The sequence below is a fragment of the Rhinopithecus roxellana genome, chromosome 20 (genome assembly GCF_007565055.1).
Source record: "Rhinopithecus roxellana isolate Shanxi Qingling chromosome 20, ASM756505v1, whole genome shotgun sequence".
In the NCBI taxonomy this organism is placed as follows: domain Eukaryota; kingdom Metazoa; phylum Chordata; class Mammalia; order Primates; family Cercopithecidae; genus Rhinopithecus; species Rhinopithecus roxellana.
In genome coordinates, this window is record NC_044568.1 from 65,338,666 (window position 1) to 65,352,700 (window position 14,035).

Genomic DNA, 14,035 nt, shown 5'->3' on the forward strand with positions numbered 1-14,035 from the left:
TCTCAGCTCACTGCAACCTCTGCCTCCTGGGTTCAAGTGATTCTCCTGCCTCAGCCTTCTGAGTGGCTGGGATTACAAGCACCCACCACAACGCCTGGCTAATTTTTGTATTTTTAGTAGATACAGGGTTTCACCATGTTGGCCAGGCTGGTCTTGATCTCTTGACCTCGTGATCCGCCTGCCTCGCCCTGCCAAAGTGCTGGGATTACAGGCGTGAGCCGCCACACCTGGCCTCTACAAGTTTTTGATTAAAAAATTAGTCAGGTATGGGCTGGACGCAGTGGCTCACACCTGTAATCCCAGTACATTGAGAGGACAAGGCGGATGGATCACGAGGCCAAGAGTTCGAGACCAGCCTGGTCAACATGGTGGAACCTTGTCTCTACAAAAATACAAAAAATTAGCTGGGTGTGGTGGCACATGCCTGTAATCCCCACTACTTGGGAGGCTGAGGCAGGAGAATCACTTGAACCTGGGAGGCAGAGGTTGCAGTGAGCTGAGACCGCACCGCAGCACTCCAGCTGGCCAACAGAGCAAGACTCCATCTCAAAAAAAAAAAAAAAAAATTAGTTGGGTGTGGCAGTGCATGCCTATAGTCCCATCTCCTTGGAAGGTTGAGGCAGGAGAATCACCTGAACTGCAATCAAGTTTCCCCTGTGTATTTTCTTAAGCTCTATCTCACTTTGTAAATGGTAAATGTACATAAAAATTAAAATTTTATAATTTACATATATATAATTTCATCAAAAATTATTAATATCACATGTCATTGCCCCATGTTCTTAGTTTTTGAAAATATTATTTTTAATGACTACTTTCATGACATAGATTTTTCTGGTGTTAAATTTTCCAAGTTTTAGCTGGTCATGGTGGCATGCGTCTGCAGTCTCAGGTATTTGAGAGGCAGAGGTAGGAGAATCACTTCAGCCCAGGAGTTTGAGACCAGCCTGGACAACGTAATGAGATCCCATCTCTTAAAAAAAAAAAGTTCTAGGCCAGGCGCGGTGGCTCAAGCCTGTAATCCCAGCACTTTGGAGGCCGAGATGGGCGGATCACGAGGTCAGGAGATCGAGACCATCCTGGCTAACATGGTGAAACCCCGTCTCTGCTAAAAAACTACAAAATACTAGCTGGGCGAGGTGGCGGTGCCTGTAGTCCCAGCTACCCGGGAGGCTGAGGCAGGAGAATGGCGTGAACCCGGGAGGCGGAGCTTGCAGTGAGCTGAGATCCGGCCACAGCACTCCAGCCTGGGTGACAGAGCCAGACTCCGTCTCAAAAAAAAAAAAAAAAAAAAAAAGTTCTAAAGTTGCTGTTTTAACCAAATGTATTTTGAAAGGTATTTACTTATTCACTCACACCGTCTCAAACTTTGACAGCATTAAACATCTTTCTTACGTGTTCTTATAGGTGTAGCCTGGCTAACTACGATTCATCTCTTCCTTCAGGAAGCCTAACCCCATCCCCAGGCTCTGTGCAACGTGACATGCAATCTTCTTCAACACCCTGCCTTTCTATTTATTTATTTAATTTACTTAGTAATTTTTTGAGACAGAGTCTCACTCTGTCGCCCAGGCTGGAGTGCAGTGGCACAATCTTGGCTCACTGCAACCTCTGCCTCCAGGGTTCAAGCAATTCTCCTGCCTCAGCCTCCTGAACAGCTGTGATTACAGGCATGTGCCACCACGTATGGCTAATTTTTTTGTATTTTTAGTAGAGACAGGGTTTCACCATATTGCCCTGGCTGGTCTCAAACTCACGAACCTGTGATCCGCCCGCCTTGGTTTCCCAAAATATTGGGATTGCAGGCGTGAGCCACCACTCCCGGCCAAACACCCTACCTTTCTTAGACTGCACTGCAACTGCCTATCCACTTGTTTATTTCCCCAATTTGACTGTACATTCCTAGAGGACAGAGACTGTAACTGTTACACAATACTTGACCTACAGTAAGCATTCCATTTTTGTACTATGAATAAATAACAGTATTTTATAAAACAATGCTGACAAGAGAAAATAAAAAATTGTCTTCAGAATTTGTTTCATAAGCCTGTACTTTTCTAGATTATTAGACCATAATTAAGTAGTCACAACTAAAAATAAAACATATTTTAACCAATTTTCCTGGTTACTGATACTTAGCAACAGGGTACTAACTATTAAGATGAGATTTTGCCACTCAACTAGTAAAATCATAGCATCTGTAAGTCAGTCAACGTAAACAAAGAGTCATAGTCAGATGGCTATGTTTTTTCTGACAAATGTAGAATTAACGTTGTGTATTTGAAATGAACAAAGTCTGCATTCATTTTACCTTGCAGGAAAGGTCTGTAACTGATTGTTTGCAAGGTGCAAGATTCGCAGGTGCGGGTGCCCCACCAGGACAGGTATGCACTGATCCGTCAGGAGATTGTTGGTCAGATAAAGCAGCTGCAACATACTCAAACTCTCCTCGCCAGTGCAGGCAGATGGTAAAGACTCCAGACTATTTGCAGATGCATTCAAGTATCTGAGACTGACAGAACACACACAGATCATCACCTCCTTCATTTGTTGCCTTCCTATATAGAAACCATCATGTCACCTCAGTATGGAATGCTGCGATTCCAAGCTCCCAAATGGAAAAAAAAAAACATTCTCCAAGTAGTTCTTCTCTAATTGATCCTATCCAACCCAAAGTTCCTTTTACTCAATTCATGCAAACCAAGTAGAGAGAAAAAAGTACAAGCCTGGTTGTTTTCCCAGGCTTCTGGAGTGCCTGATTCTAACCTAACTTCATCTTTTACTGTCAAACTGCCTACTGAAAGGATGTTGCTGAATATCATGTTCACATATTTCTGAACTACGAATACACCATTTAGAAAAACTTTTGTCTGGGATGGGCCTGGTGGCTCACGCCTGTAATCCCAGGACTTTGGGAGGCCAAGGTGGGCGGATCACAAGGTCAAGAGATCAAGACCATCCTGGCCAACATGGTGAAACCCTGTCTCTACTAAAAAAATAAAAAATAAAAAAATTAGCTGGGCATGGTGGAATACTCCTGTAATCCCAGCTACTCAGGAGGCTGAGGCAGGAGAATTGCTTGAAACCAGGAGGTGGAGGTTGCAGTGAGCCGAGATCATACCACTGCACTCCAGCCTGGTGACAGAGCTAGACTATGTCTCAAAAAAAAAAAAAAAGGCCAGGCGCGGTGGCTCAAGCCTGTAATCCCAGCACTTTGGGAGGCCGAGACGGGCGGATCACGAGGTCAGGAGATCGAGACCATCCTGGCTAACACGGTGAAACCCCGTCTCTACTAAAAATACAAAAAACTAGCCGGGCGAGGTGGCGGCGCCTGTAGTCCCACCTACTCGGGAGGCTGAGGCAGGAGAATGGCGTGAACCCGGGAGGCGGAGCTTGCAGTGAGCTGAGATCTGGCCACTGCACTCCAGCCTGGGTGACAGAGCGAGACTCTGTCTCAAAAAAAAAAAAAGAAATTATACTTCCACAAGAAGACTATTAAGAATGCCAGTTTGCCACACATTTGTCAACTGTCAACACTGAATATTACAAATCCATTTTAATCTTTGCCAATCTAATAGACAAAACATGGAATAATTTAAAAATTCGCCTAACATAGTATTTGGTATATACAGAACATTCTCTTTTTTTTTTTTTTTGAGACAGAGTCTCACTCTGTCACCCAGGCTGGAGTACAGTGGCGCGATCTCGGCTCACTGCAAGCTCCGCCTCCCAGGTTCATGCCACTTTCCTGCCTCAGCCTCCTGAGCAGCTGGGACTACAGGCGCCCGCCACCACGCCCGGCTGATTTTTTGTATTTTTAGTAGAGATGGGGTTTCACCGTGTTAGCCAGTATGGTCTCCATCTCCTGACCTCGTGATCCGCCTGCCTTGGCCTCCCAAAGTGCTGGGATTACAGGTGTGAGCCACCACGCCCGGTCCAGAACATTCTCAATAAAAGGCAGCTATTATTATTAAACTTGTGTGTTCTCAGGTCTTCTTCATGTTGTATGATCCATAATCCCTAATTTGCTTTTTATATTGAAATATAAGTTTTACATAACAAATTAGCTTTTAAGCTAATGGCAGGTACTGTGTGTCTGCTTGTGTTGTGGTCTCAACAAAGCTCTGTCCAGAGTTAGCATTAAATAAATACCACTGACAGTTCACTACAGCTAAGTTACTCACTACAGATTCTAAGGTTGTAAACTAATTTTATTCAGACTATCATGAGGACCAAATGCAGCATTATGCATCGCTAACAAACATTTGTAGATTAACAACTGCATCAAGACTCCATATAAATGTTACATAAAGAAAATTTCCTTTAAATACTTTTTAGAATTTCCAAAGATTTTATTCTGAAGAATATGCAACCAACTGTATTATACATTGAGATGTATAAGCTGCTAAAGACAGAACAAGCCAGACAACTGTGGGCTGAACAGTTTTTTACGTCTCCTGTTCATTTACTACTGTTCATCTCTGTTTTCTCCATTTCTAAATTGAAAACAATATTGCCTTCTCCATGTTGTAGAAAAATATAATTAAAAACCAGTTTTCAGTGCTCGCTTTGGCAGCACATATACTAAAACTGGAACGATATAGAGAAGATTAGCAAGGACTCTGAGCAAGTATAACACGCAAATTTGTGAACCATTCCGTATTTGAAAAAAAAACCAAAAACTAGTTTTCAGGTTGGGTGCAGTGGCTCATGCCTGTTAATCCCAACACTTTGAGAGGCTAAGGCAGGCAGATCACTTGAGTCTAGGAGTTTGAGACCAGCCTGAACAAAATGGTGAAACCCTGTCTCTACAAAAAATAAAATTAGCCAGGTGTGGTGGTGCACGACTGTGGTCCCAACTACTCAGAAGGCTAAGGAGGAAGGATCACTTAGACCCAGGAGGTCAAGGCTGCAGTGAGCTATGATTGCACCAATGCACTCCGGCCCGAGTGACAGAGTGAAACCATGTCTCTTAAAAAAAAAAAAAAAAAAACCCCACAGAAACAAACCAACCCCACAAAACTAGCTTTCACTTAAAGGTGATGTACACATTAGGTAAACCTGATTACAGGCCTAAAATAGGAAGACATGTCATCTATTTGTTAATTTATAGTGAGAAGGCAAATGACACCTTTTTGAAGGACATTACCTGTAAATATAGTTTTCAAAAAGTACCCAAAAAGCTTGCACATAAAGACTGTAATTCAAAGGCAGTCTGGTAAAGCTAGAAGCAAAAACCAAATTAACTTTAGTGGTATGTCCTTTTCTCTTCAATGCAAAAGCTCTAAATTGCCCAAAAAAGCCACAGCAGAATGTTATTTATCTTTAAATACCACAACTGTATTCGTTTTCAGAGATGAAAGCCTGAATTTTCTCAACCTTTCTGAAATTGTTTACGACACAGAAACCTCTTTAAGGATTTGACAGTTATTTCAACTAGGAATTACTGCCTCATAAAACAGTGTCATATTTTGTTTCATAAAAATTGCAAATAAGTCTCTACCCATAGTTGGACTATACGTAAACTCTCTGTACAGTTCCAAAGGTCACTTCAATGATAAGCTACTGCAGTCTGTTCAGCCAATGATTCTGCTCTTCCGAAAAAAATCCTATGGTACTTACTTTAAGGCCTTGGAGAAGAGGGTGTCTGGTAGCCTCGTGAGTGCATTATGCTGAAGATCCAACACCTCGAGGGGGATGTGCTCTACCAGTGTTGGGAGGTTTTGCATGTGATTGTGTCCCAGCATCAGTTTTCTAAGACTCAAGCTACTCAGAATTCTAGGGGGGAAACATACAAACAAACAAACAAATAAAAAACTTAGTTAACTCATTCTTTCTGAGGCTGTCCTGGCCCATTTAACTGAACTCAGTTAACTTACAGAAACATATTCTCCTAGACTGTATATTCACTGACAAGTGCCTGAGCCAAGAAAGCAGCTATGACCATATGTTTACCTACCACCCACCAGGAAGTCATTAAGGTCATTCTGAGAAAAGGTGAATTAATAAAGGCAAACAGCACAGAGGAGATCTAAACTAAAAGGGCAATTTTTAGAATAAATCAATTTAGATTTTAAGTCTAAGCAGCACCAAAAATTCAGTATATTAACACATCTTGTGAATAAATTCATAACATTTCACTACAATAAAAACTACTATTTCTTGAGTGCTTAAAACGTGCTAAGCCACTTAACAATGAAGTTCATTAAAATGAAGTTCATTCAGAAAGGTTTGGTAACTTTGATTTGCCTAAGATTTTACACTGCATAGTAAATAGTAAAGTCTGGACTTGAATTAAGTTTTGACTCCAAAGATTATGTTCATATTTACTATGTTAAATGCCTGTAGTTTAATTTTAAAGACTCCATAGGTAATAACCATATATTTTATACCTCAATGGTTTTGAATATATCATTCCCTGCCCCCTTCACCAAGCACCACTCTCTTTCTCCCACCACTTAGAAAAAAATCCCATCATCTGGTAAGGGTCAATTCAAATGCCATCTTCTCTATGAAACATTCCCTAATTATTCAAATTTATTCTGATTTTCTCCATTTAATTTATACAGTGTAGTGATTAAGAGTGAAAGCTCTGCAGTAAAAGTGACTATATCCAAGGCCAGGTGTGGTGGCTCATGCCTGTAATCCCAGCACTTTGGGAGGCTGAGATGGGCCCATCGTTTGAGCCCAGGAGTTTGAGATCAGTGTGGCCAACATGGCAAAGCCCCGTCTCGACTAAAAATACAAAAATTACCTGGGTGTGGTGGTGTGCACCCACAGTCCCAGCTATTGGGAGGGGGGCGCTGAGGCCAGAGAATCACCTGAGCCCAGCAGGTTGATGCCGCAGTGAGCAGTGATTGTGCCACTGCACTCCAGCCTGGGTGACAGAATGAGACCCTGTCTCTGTCCCCCACCCCCGCCTCCCAAAAAGAAAGACTACCTTCAAATGCCAGCTCCCATCACTTCCTGGTTAAATGAAACCTTCAACAAGTTACCTAACTGCTCTAAGCTTTACTTTCCTCATTTCTAAGATGAAGATAAGAGTACCTATTAAATATATAATAAGGTTTTTAAAGGATTAGGTAAGATCATAAAAGTGATGTTCTTACAACATTGCTCAGCTTGTAACAGCTCATCCTAAAAAAATTAACCATTATTACTATCATGTCACCAACCTATGACAGCAATCTTAGTATATTTATTTCATCACAGTTATCCACGTATGTTATACTATCTTCTCATTAAGTTTCTTGCAAGCCAAGTCCATGCTTTAGCCTTTACTATGTTCCTTACAGCACATCACACTGCCTCATGCTCAACAGGTACTCAACATTCACTGAACAAATAAAAGGCAACCCAAATCTAGAAAAAAAATTAAATACACACACACGTAAATGTTAGTACATACATACATATATACGTAATATATGCATTCAGGCACACATACCTTATGGGAACCTCTGTGAGAAGATTATAGCTCACATCTAACACTTCTATCTTCTTTGCTTCACAGGCCCAGTCAGGGACACACTCTAGCAGGTTTCTGCAGAAAATAAATAATTAAATGGCAACATTTAAGATGACAAGTGGAACTCATTTCACTAGACTGTAACGTATCCATTAACCAGCCTGTGAGCCCTTGAGGGCATGGACACTGTCTCCAAGGCATCCCTTGGTACATTACCTGGAATACAGTAGGTGCTCAATGAATGCTGTTGACTTAGAAGGGAGAAGAGAGACAAGTACTTGAAAATGTATAATACTGGATCAATCATGCTGTATGCGCAAAGAAGATAAAAAGGCTTCCTACAATAAAAAAGCACACTTGGGATGGGATGAGGAAAAGATAAGGAATTATAATCAACAAACCTTCAAAGATGACTTAAGACTTCCACAGGTAATGACTGGGTAAGAAAAGAAGCAAATTCCAGGGAAAATGAACAGAACGAATAAAAGTGAGACAGTAAAGCCAACAGATAACTAGTGGGGGAAAAGTTTCAAACCATTTAGAACGTGAGCTCAAATAATCAGTAGAGCACTATGCAGATATTTAGTAAAGAGAATCTTTTTTCAGATGTGACAGCTTCTCTAGGCCTCAAGATATCTATGGGTTTATCGAGTGATATAATGAGGCAGAATGAAGTAGCACTATGTAAGAGAAACACACATATTGCTATACCTTAGTGAAGGAAACCCTTTACCTAAAATGGATCAAAACAAGCTCTCTAAGAAATATGTGGGTTAGAATATGAAGGTGCTATACAATAGCCTGAGGTGAGGAGCACATTACAAGCACTGGGTGGCAACATGAGCTAGAGCACAGAGGCAAGAGAAGAAACACATGACGTGTATGGGGAATAACATGCAGCTTGGTGATGCTGGAGCACCCGGAGGAGAGGGCCTGGGCTGGAGATGTGAGTGTAGCTGAAATAACTGGAGTAAATGAGGTCGCGTCCAATGGAGTATAGCGGACCAAGGAGAGAACCCTGGGGATAATCAACCTTTAAAGGGCTAGCTGAGGAAGAAGGGTACGCAAAAGAAACATGGTCAAAGTGGCATGAAGACAATCAGACTGTATTAGCTAGTAAAGGAAAAAGCATGTTTGGAGAAAAGAGAGCAAAATTAACTGTGTCAATACAGAAAAGTTCCAATAAAAGCAGAACTAAACTGAGTTGTTAGAGGGATAAGCAGATGGAGACTGAAGAAACTAAGCCAACAAATGCACATAATTCTTGAGAAATTTGGACAAAACGGGGAAGAAAGGAATTAAGACAATAGCTGGGGGGTTGTGAGGTAAAGGGAACTTTGTTATGACAGAAGAGATAAAGTGTGTGTACAGAGTAAGAAAAAAGAGGCTGAAAACACACACACACACACACACACACACACACACACGAGAGGAGGGAAAGGGGAAGAGGAGGGAGGAGGACAATGAGGACGAACAGAGCAAGGTCCAGGGCAGTGGGAGTGGAGGGGTCACAGGCACAGACAGCTAGACTGGCCATGAACAGAGGAGAGAAGCTGAGAATGAAACGCATCTATATAAATTCAAGCAAGGTGGGTGTTCAGAAGCTGAGGGAAACCACCCACAATGGCCTCTATTTTCCCAATCAAGTAAGAAGCTAAGTTCCAGTATGGAGGAGACTGGGGAGGGGGACACTGAGGGAGGTAGATGCTGAGGACACTGGAAGGAGCTGGCAAGAAAAAGAACCAATGAGCTCCAGATGAAGTTGGAAATTTTGAGTTTGCAGTGGTGTCTACTCAGATGTGATTTTCTTTGGCAACAATCAAGCTCAATGGAAAAGGTAAAATTTTAGTACTGATCCATGCTGGGGTTTTGCTGGGAAGATAAGCAGAAAGAAATGGAGTCTAAAACATTAGCTCAAAATGATAATGATAAAGTAATGAAATCAACAAAAAGAAACCTGGTTACAATAGCTAGTATTTCTTGGGGTGACTACACATCAGGTACTATCCCATGCATTCTGCATCTATCACCTCACTGAGTCTTAACAACAGCCCTGACCACATAGGACCCTGCCCAGTGCCCCTTTGATCTGCTCTGGGCATCCTGTACTCACAGCACTTAGGATGCTGCCCTGTCACTGCTTGTTCGATTGTTCATCTCGCCACTAGACTGCAAAACTCAACCACTGAACCCAGAACGCCCAACAGTTGTCAAAAATGAATAAAAGAAAAACAAACCTCATTTATGTTTGTTTCTGGCCACTGAGAGGAGTAATAAAATCCTGAATATAATTAATATCCCTTCAAAAATGAGACCAATATGAGTTATAGAAGTACAAAATAAATAAATAGTATTTTAAAACCCACTATCTGGACAGGTGCAATGGCTCACGCCTGTAATCCCAGCACTTTGGGAGGCCGAGGCGGGCGGATCACGAGGTCAGGAGATCAAGACCATCCTGGCTAACATGGTGAAACCCCGTCTCTACTAAAAATACAAAAAACTAGCCAGGCGAGGTGGCGGCGCCTGTAGTCCCAGCTACTCGGGAGGCTGAGGCAGGAGAATGGCGTGAACCCGGGAGGCGGAGCTTGCAGTGAGCCGAGATCACGCCACTGCACTCCAGCCTGGGCAACAGAGTGAGACTCCGTCTCAAAAAACCAAAACCAAAACCAAAAAGAAACAAAAACCCATTATCTAAAAATCAAGAATTATCTGAGTCCAACTGACAAAACGGGAATCAGTGCCATGAAGATAACAGGTTTTCTTTGTTTGCATCTCATCCTACATCTATAGTCTTTAAGAAAGAGTAATTCATAGACACCTTACTATTTCAAGAGAATCCTTCCTTCATACAGTAAGGCTATTAAACTTATTGATCCACTCATCCTTTCTCCTTTTTCCAGGTTATCCAAATACTTCAAAATACTTAAGACTTCTTGGGCCGGGCGCAGTGGCTCAAGCCTGTAATCCCAGCACTTTGGGAGGCTGAGACGGGCGGATCACAAGGTCAGATCGAGACCACCCTGGCTAACATGGTGAAACCCCGTCTCTACTAAAAAATACAAAAAACTAGCCGGGCGAGGTGGTGGGCGCCTGTAGTCCCAGCTACTCGGGAGGCTGAGGCAGGAGAATGGCGTGAACCCGGGAGGCGGAGCTTGCAGTGAGACAGGATCCGGCCACTACACTCCAGCCTGGGTGACAGAGCGAGACTCCGTCTCAAAAAAAAAAAAAAAAAAAAAGAAAGACTTCTTGTACATCAAAACTGCCAAAGAATCCACATGTATCTCTTAAATGGTAAGAAACAAGTACCACCCTCATCAGCAACACTCACCGTGAGAGATCCAAGGAAGTGAGTAGGCTGGGTACTGGATAGACGTTCACTGCTGTCAGCCCTAATCCATAAACAAACAGGTGTTAGTGACATCCTCTAAAAAAGAAAGTAACTGAGAGCTAACAAGGGAAAAGTAGCTTAGTGAAATCACCAGAGAGAAAACTGATGTCTTCTACTAAAATGAGTTAAAGACAAAAACTACTGAAAACTCACTTTGACTAACTGTTTGATCCCAATTTGTCTTGAAAAACAAATGGAACAGCTAATTGAAGAATCCTGTGTACTGCACTGCCTTTATACAAGGTTAAGCAGTAGTTAAACGTTAACAGAAAATATTTTGACTTTTAATTGAAGTATAACATAAATACAGAAAAGTGCAACAATTCAGTAAATTTTCACAAACTGAACACACTAATGGAACCAACACCCACATCAAGAAACAGAACATTACCAGTTCCCTGGGAACTGCCCCATGTTTCCCCTTCCAGTCACTGCCCCTCAAGGGTAACATTATCCTGACCAAGAACCAAATTGCTTTTGACTGTCTACAAAAATATATGCATGCAGTAGGTATAATTACTTCTGTCTATCTACATAAATATATGCACACAGTATGTATAATTCATTTCTCTGGCTTCATTCACTCCACAGTATGTTTACAGGAGTTGTTTATACAGTTGCATGTGATTATAGTTCATTCATTCTCATACCTGTATAAAATTATTTTATGTGAATATACCACAATTTATTTGCCCATTTTAGAGTTGATGGACATGTCTTTTCCAGTTTGCAGTTACTATGAATAGTATATGAACATATTTGTCCATGTCTTTTGTGAACTAATGTAAGTCCTTATTTTGAGCATAAGCCTAGAAGAGGCACTGCTAGGTACAGGTTATGTTTCTGTTCACCTTAGGAGATACTACTGAACAGTATTCCAAAGCGGTTATACCAATTTACACTCCAACAGCTGCCCCTGGGATTTTTAGTCCATTCTAGTCATTCTGGTGGGTGTGTAGTGGTGCCACATAGGAGTTTCAATTTGCATATCCCTGATGACTAGTCAAGTTCAGTGCTTTCCCTATATTAACTGACCACATTTAGATAATTTCTTTCTGTAAAGCAGAGTTCTTGACTTTGAGGCATCAAAACTGCAAGTTTTTATGTATTTAAGTATTTAAATACAATTAAAATATTTAATTTATTTGTAAATACTTAAATATTTACAAAGAGTAAATATTTAGGACTGCACACCTGTTGATGAGGTCTTTTCCAGTAAGGCAGGAATTCAGACTCTTTAGACACATTAAGGATAGGGATGGGCCTGATAACAAAAATCTCCACGGCTCGAACTTACTACGTCAGGCATCTATAAACACCGTAAGTCAACACTCACCAGTTTTAACACTCTTCTGACCAAGCAATTAATCTAAGCTACAATTTGAAGCTTCTATAACATAATAAAAGGCAATGCAAATAGAACTCCTCAACTTTTATCTGTATAATCTAGTTTACAGATACAGAAAAATAAAGAGAATAAAATAATGAACCCTCTTTCACCTATCATAGCTTTTAACAAATCTACTTTCTGCTTTGTATGCTGTAGACCTTTTTTTTTTTTCTTTTTTGAGACGGAGCTTCATTCTTGTTGCCCAAGCTGGAGTGCAGTGGTGCAATCTTGGCTCACTGCAACCTCCACCTTCCGGGTTCAAGCAATTCTCCTGCCTCAGCCTCCCGAGTAGCTGGGATTACAGGCACGTGCCACCACGCCTGGCTAATCTTTTCTATTTTTAGTAGAGACAGTGTTTCACCATGTTAGCCAGGCTGGTCTCGAACTCCTGATCTCAGGTGATCCGTCCATTTCGGCCTCTCAAAGTGTTGGGATTACAGGGTTGAGCCACCGTGCCCAGCCCAGACTTTTTTTTTTTTTTTAAATAATTACAATACCACACATACCAAGAGGTAAACATCATCCTGAATATGGTTTTCATCACTCTTATGTATTCTTTCATACTAATAGCATACTTATAGCTAAGAAAACAGTATTTCTGTGTTTTAAATTTTGATATAACTATCACAATATATGCACTTTTGCTTGCTCAAAAAAAAGTCTGCAATTTATCCATACTACCATACAAAGCTTTAGTTTAGTACATTCATTTCCACTGCTGTGCAATATTCTGTTGCATAAATATATCACTATTGATTTACCCATTTTCCTATTAAAAATCCTACTTTTAGGCCAGGTGCAATGGCTCACGCCTGTAATCCCAACCCTTTGGGAGGCTGAGGTGGGCAGCTAACTGGAGGTTAGGAGTTCAAGAACAGCATGGCCAATATGGTGAAACCGTGTCTCTACTAAAAATATAAGAATTAGATGGGCATGGTGGCACACTCCTGTAATCCCAGCTACTCAGGAGGCTAAGAGAAGAGAATCACGTGAAACTGGGCGGCAGAGGTTGCAGTGAGCCAAGATCAGGCAACTGCACTCCAGCCTGGGCAACAGAGCTAGACTCCGTCTCAAAATCCTACTTTTTCGTGCTCACAAAAAGTGATAAACAATCTGGTATATATCTCCTTTGCACATGTGGGTGTCTCTGGGATATATCCCAAGCAAGAAATTCTGCTGCTGTAGCACAAAAGCAAGAATGTATAAATAATATGCAAACAAACTACTGTGGCTGCATTCTAGTAGAACTTCATTTAGAAACATAGAAACTTGAATTTCATAGTAATTTTCACATGTCACAAAATTATTATTCTTTCTTTTTTTGAGATGGGGTCTCTCAAGTCTCACCCAGTTCTCTCATGAGAACACACATGGCATGATCTCAGCTCACTGTAACCTCTGCCTTCCAAGTTCAAGTGATCCTCCCATCCCAGCCTCCCGAGTAGCTAGCAGCATAGGTGTGCCACCATGCTGGCTAATTTTTGTATTTTTTGCAGAGATGGGGTTTCGCCATGTTGCCCAGGCTAATCTCAAACTCATGAGTTCAGGTGATCAGCCCACCTCGGCCTCCCAAAGTGCTGGGATTACAGGCATGAGCCGCCATGCTCAGGCACAAAATTCTCCTTTTCACTTTTTTTTTTAACCTAGCCACTAGAAAAATGTAAAAACCATTCCTTATGGGCCATACAAAAAGAGGTGGCAGGCCAGATGCAGTCCTGGGGTATAGTTTGCCAACCCGTTTTAGACCATTATTGATGCTCTGTTTTGAACCTGCTTGCCCACCTCC

At 41.5% G+C, this 14,035-nt stretch overlaps 1 protein-coding gene and 1 non-coding gene across 4 annotated transcripts in view; one reads left to right on the forward strand and one right to left on the reverse strand.

Moving 5' to 3' along the window:
• Positions 1-14,035, reverse strand: part of PHLPP2 (PH domain and leucine rich repeat protein phosphatase 2) — a 79,292-nt gene that overhangs the window by 15,050 nt on the left and 50,207 nt on the right. For all 3 annotated transcript variants that reach the window (XM_030925317.1, XM_030925318.1, XM_030925319.1), the window contains exons 10-13: positions 10,800-10,860; positions 7,448-7,543; positions 5,623-5,778; positions 2,312-2,512 (exon numbers count right to left, since the gene is read on the reverse strand). In XM_030925317.1, the coding sequence (XP_030781177.1) occupies positions 2,312-2,512; positions 5,623-5,778; positions 7,448-7,543; positions 10,800-10,860 (514 nt within the window). The remainder of the gene's footprint in view (positions 1-2,311; positions 2,513-5,622; positions 5,779-7,447; positions 7,544-10,799; positions 10,861-14,035) is intronic.
• LOC115895406 lies at positions 4,561-4,667 on the forward strand. Its single transcript, XR_004055602.1, has one exon. It is a non-coding gene; the product is annotated as a U6 spliceosomal RNA (small nuclear RNA).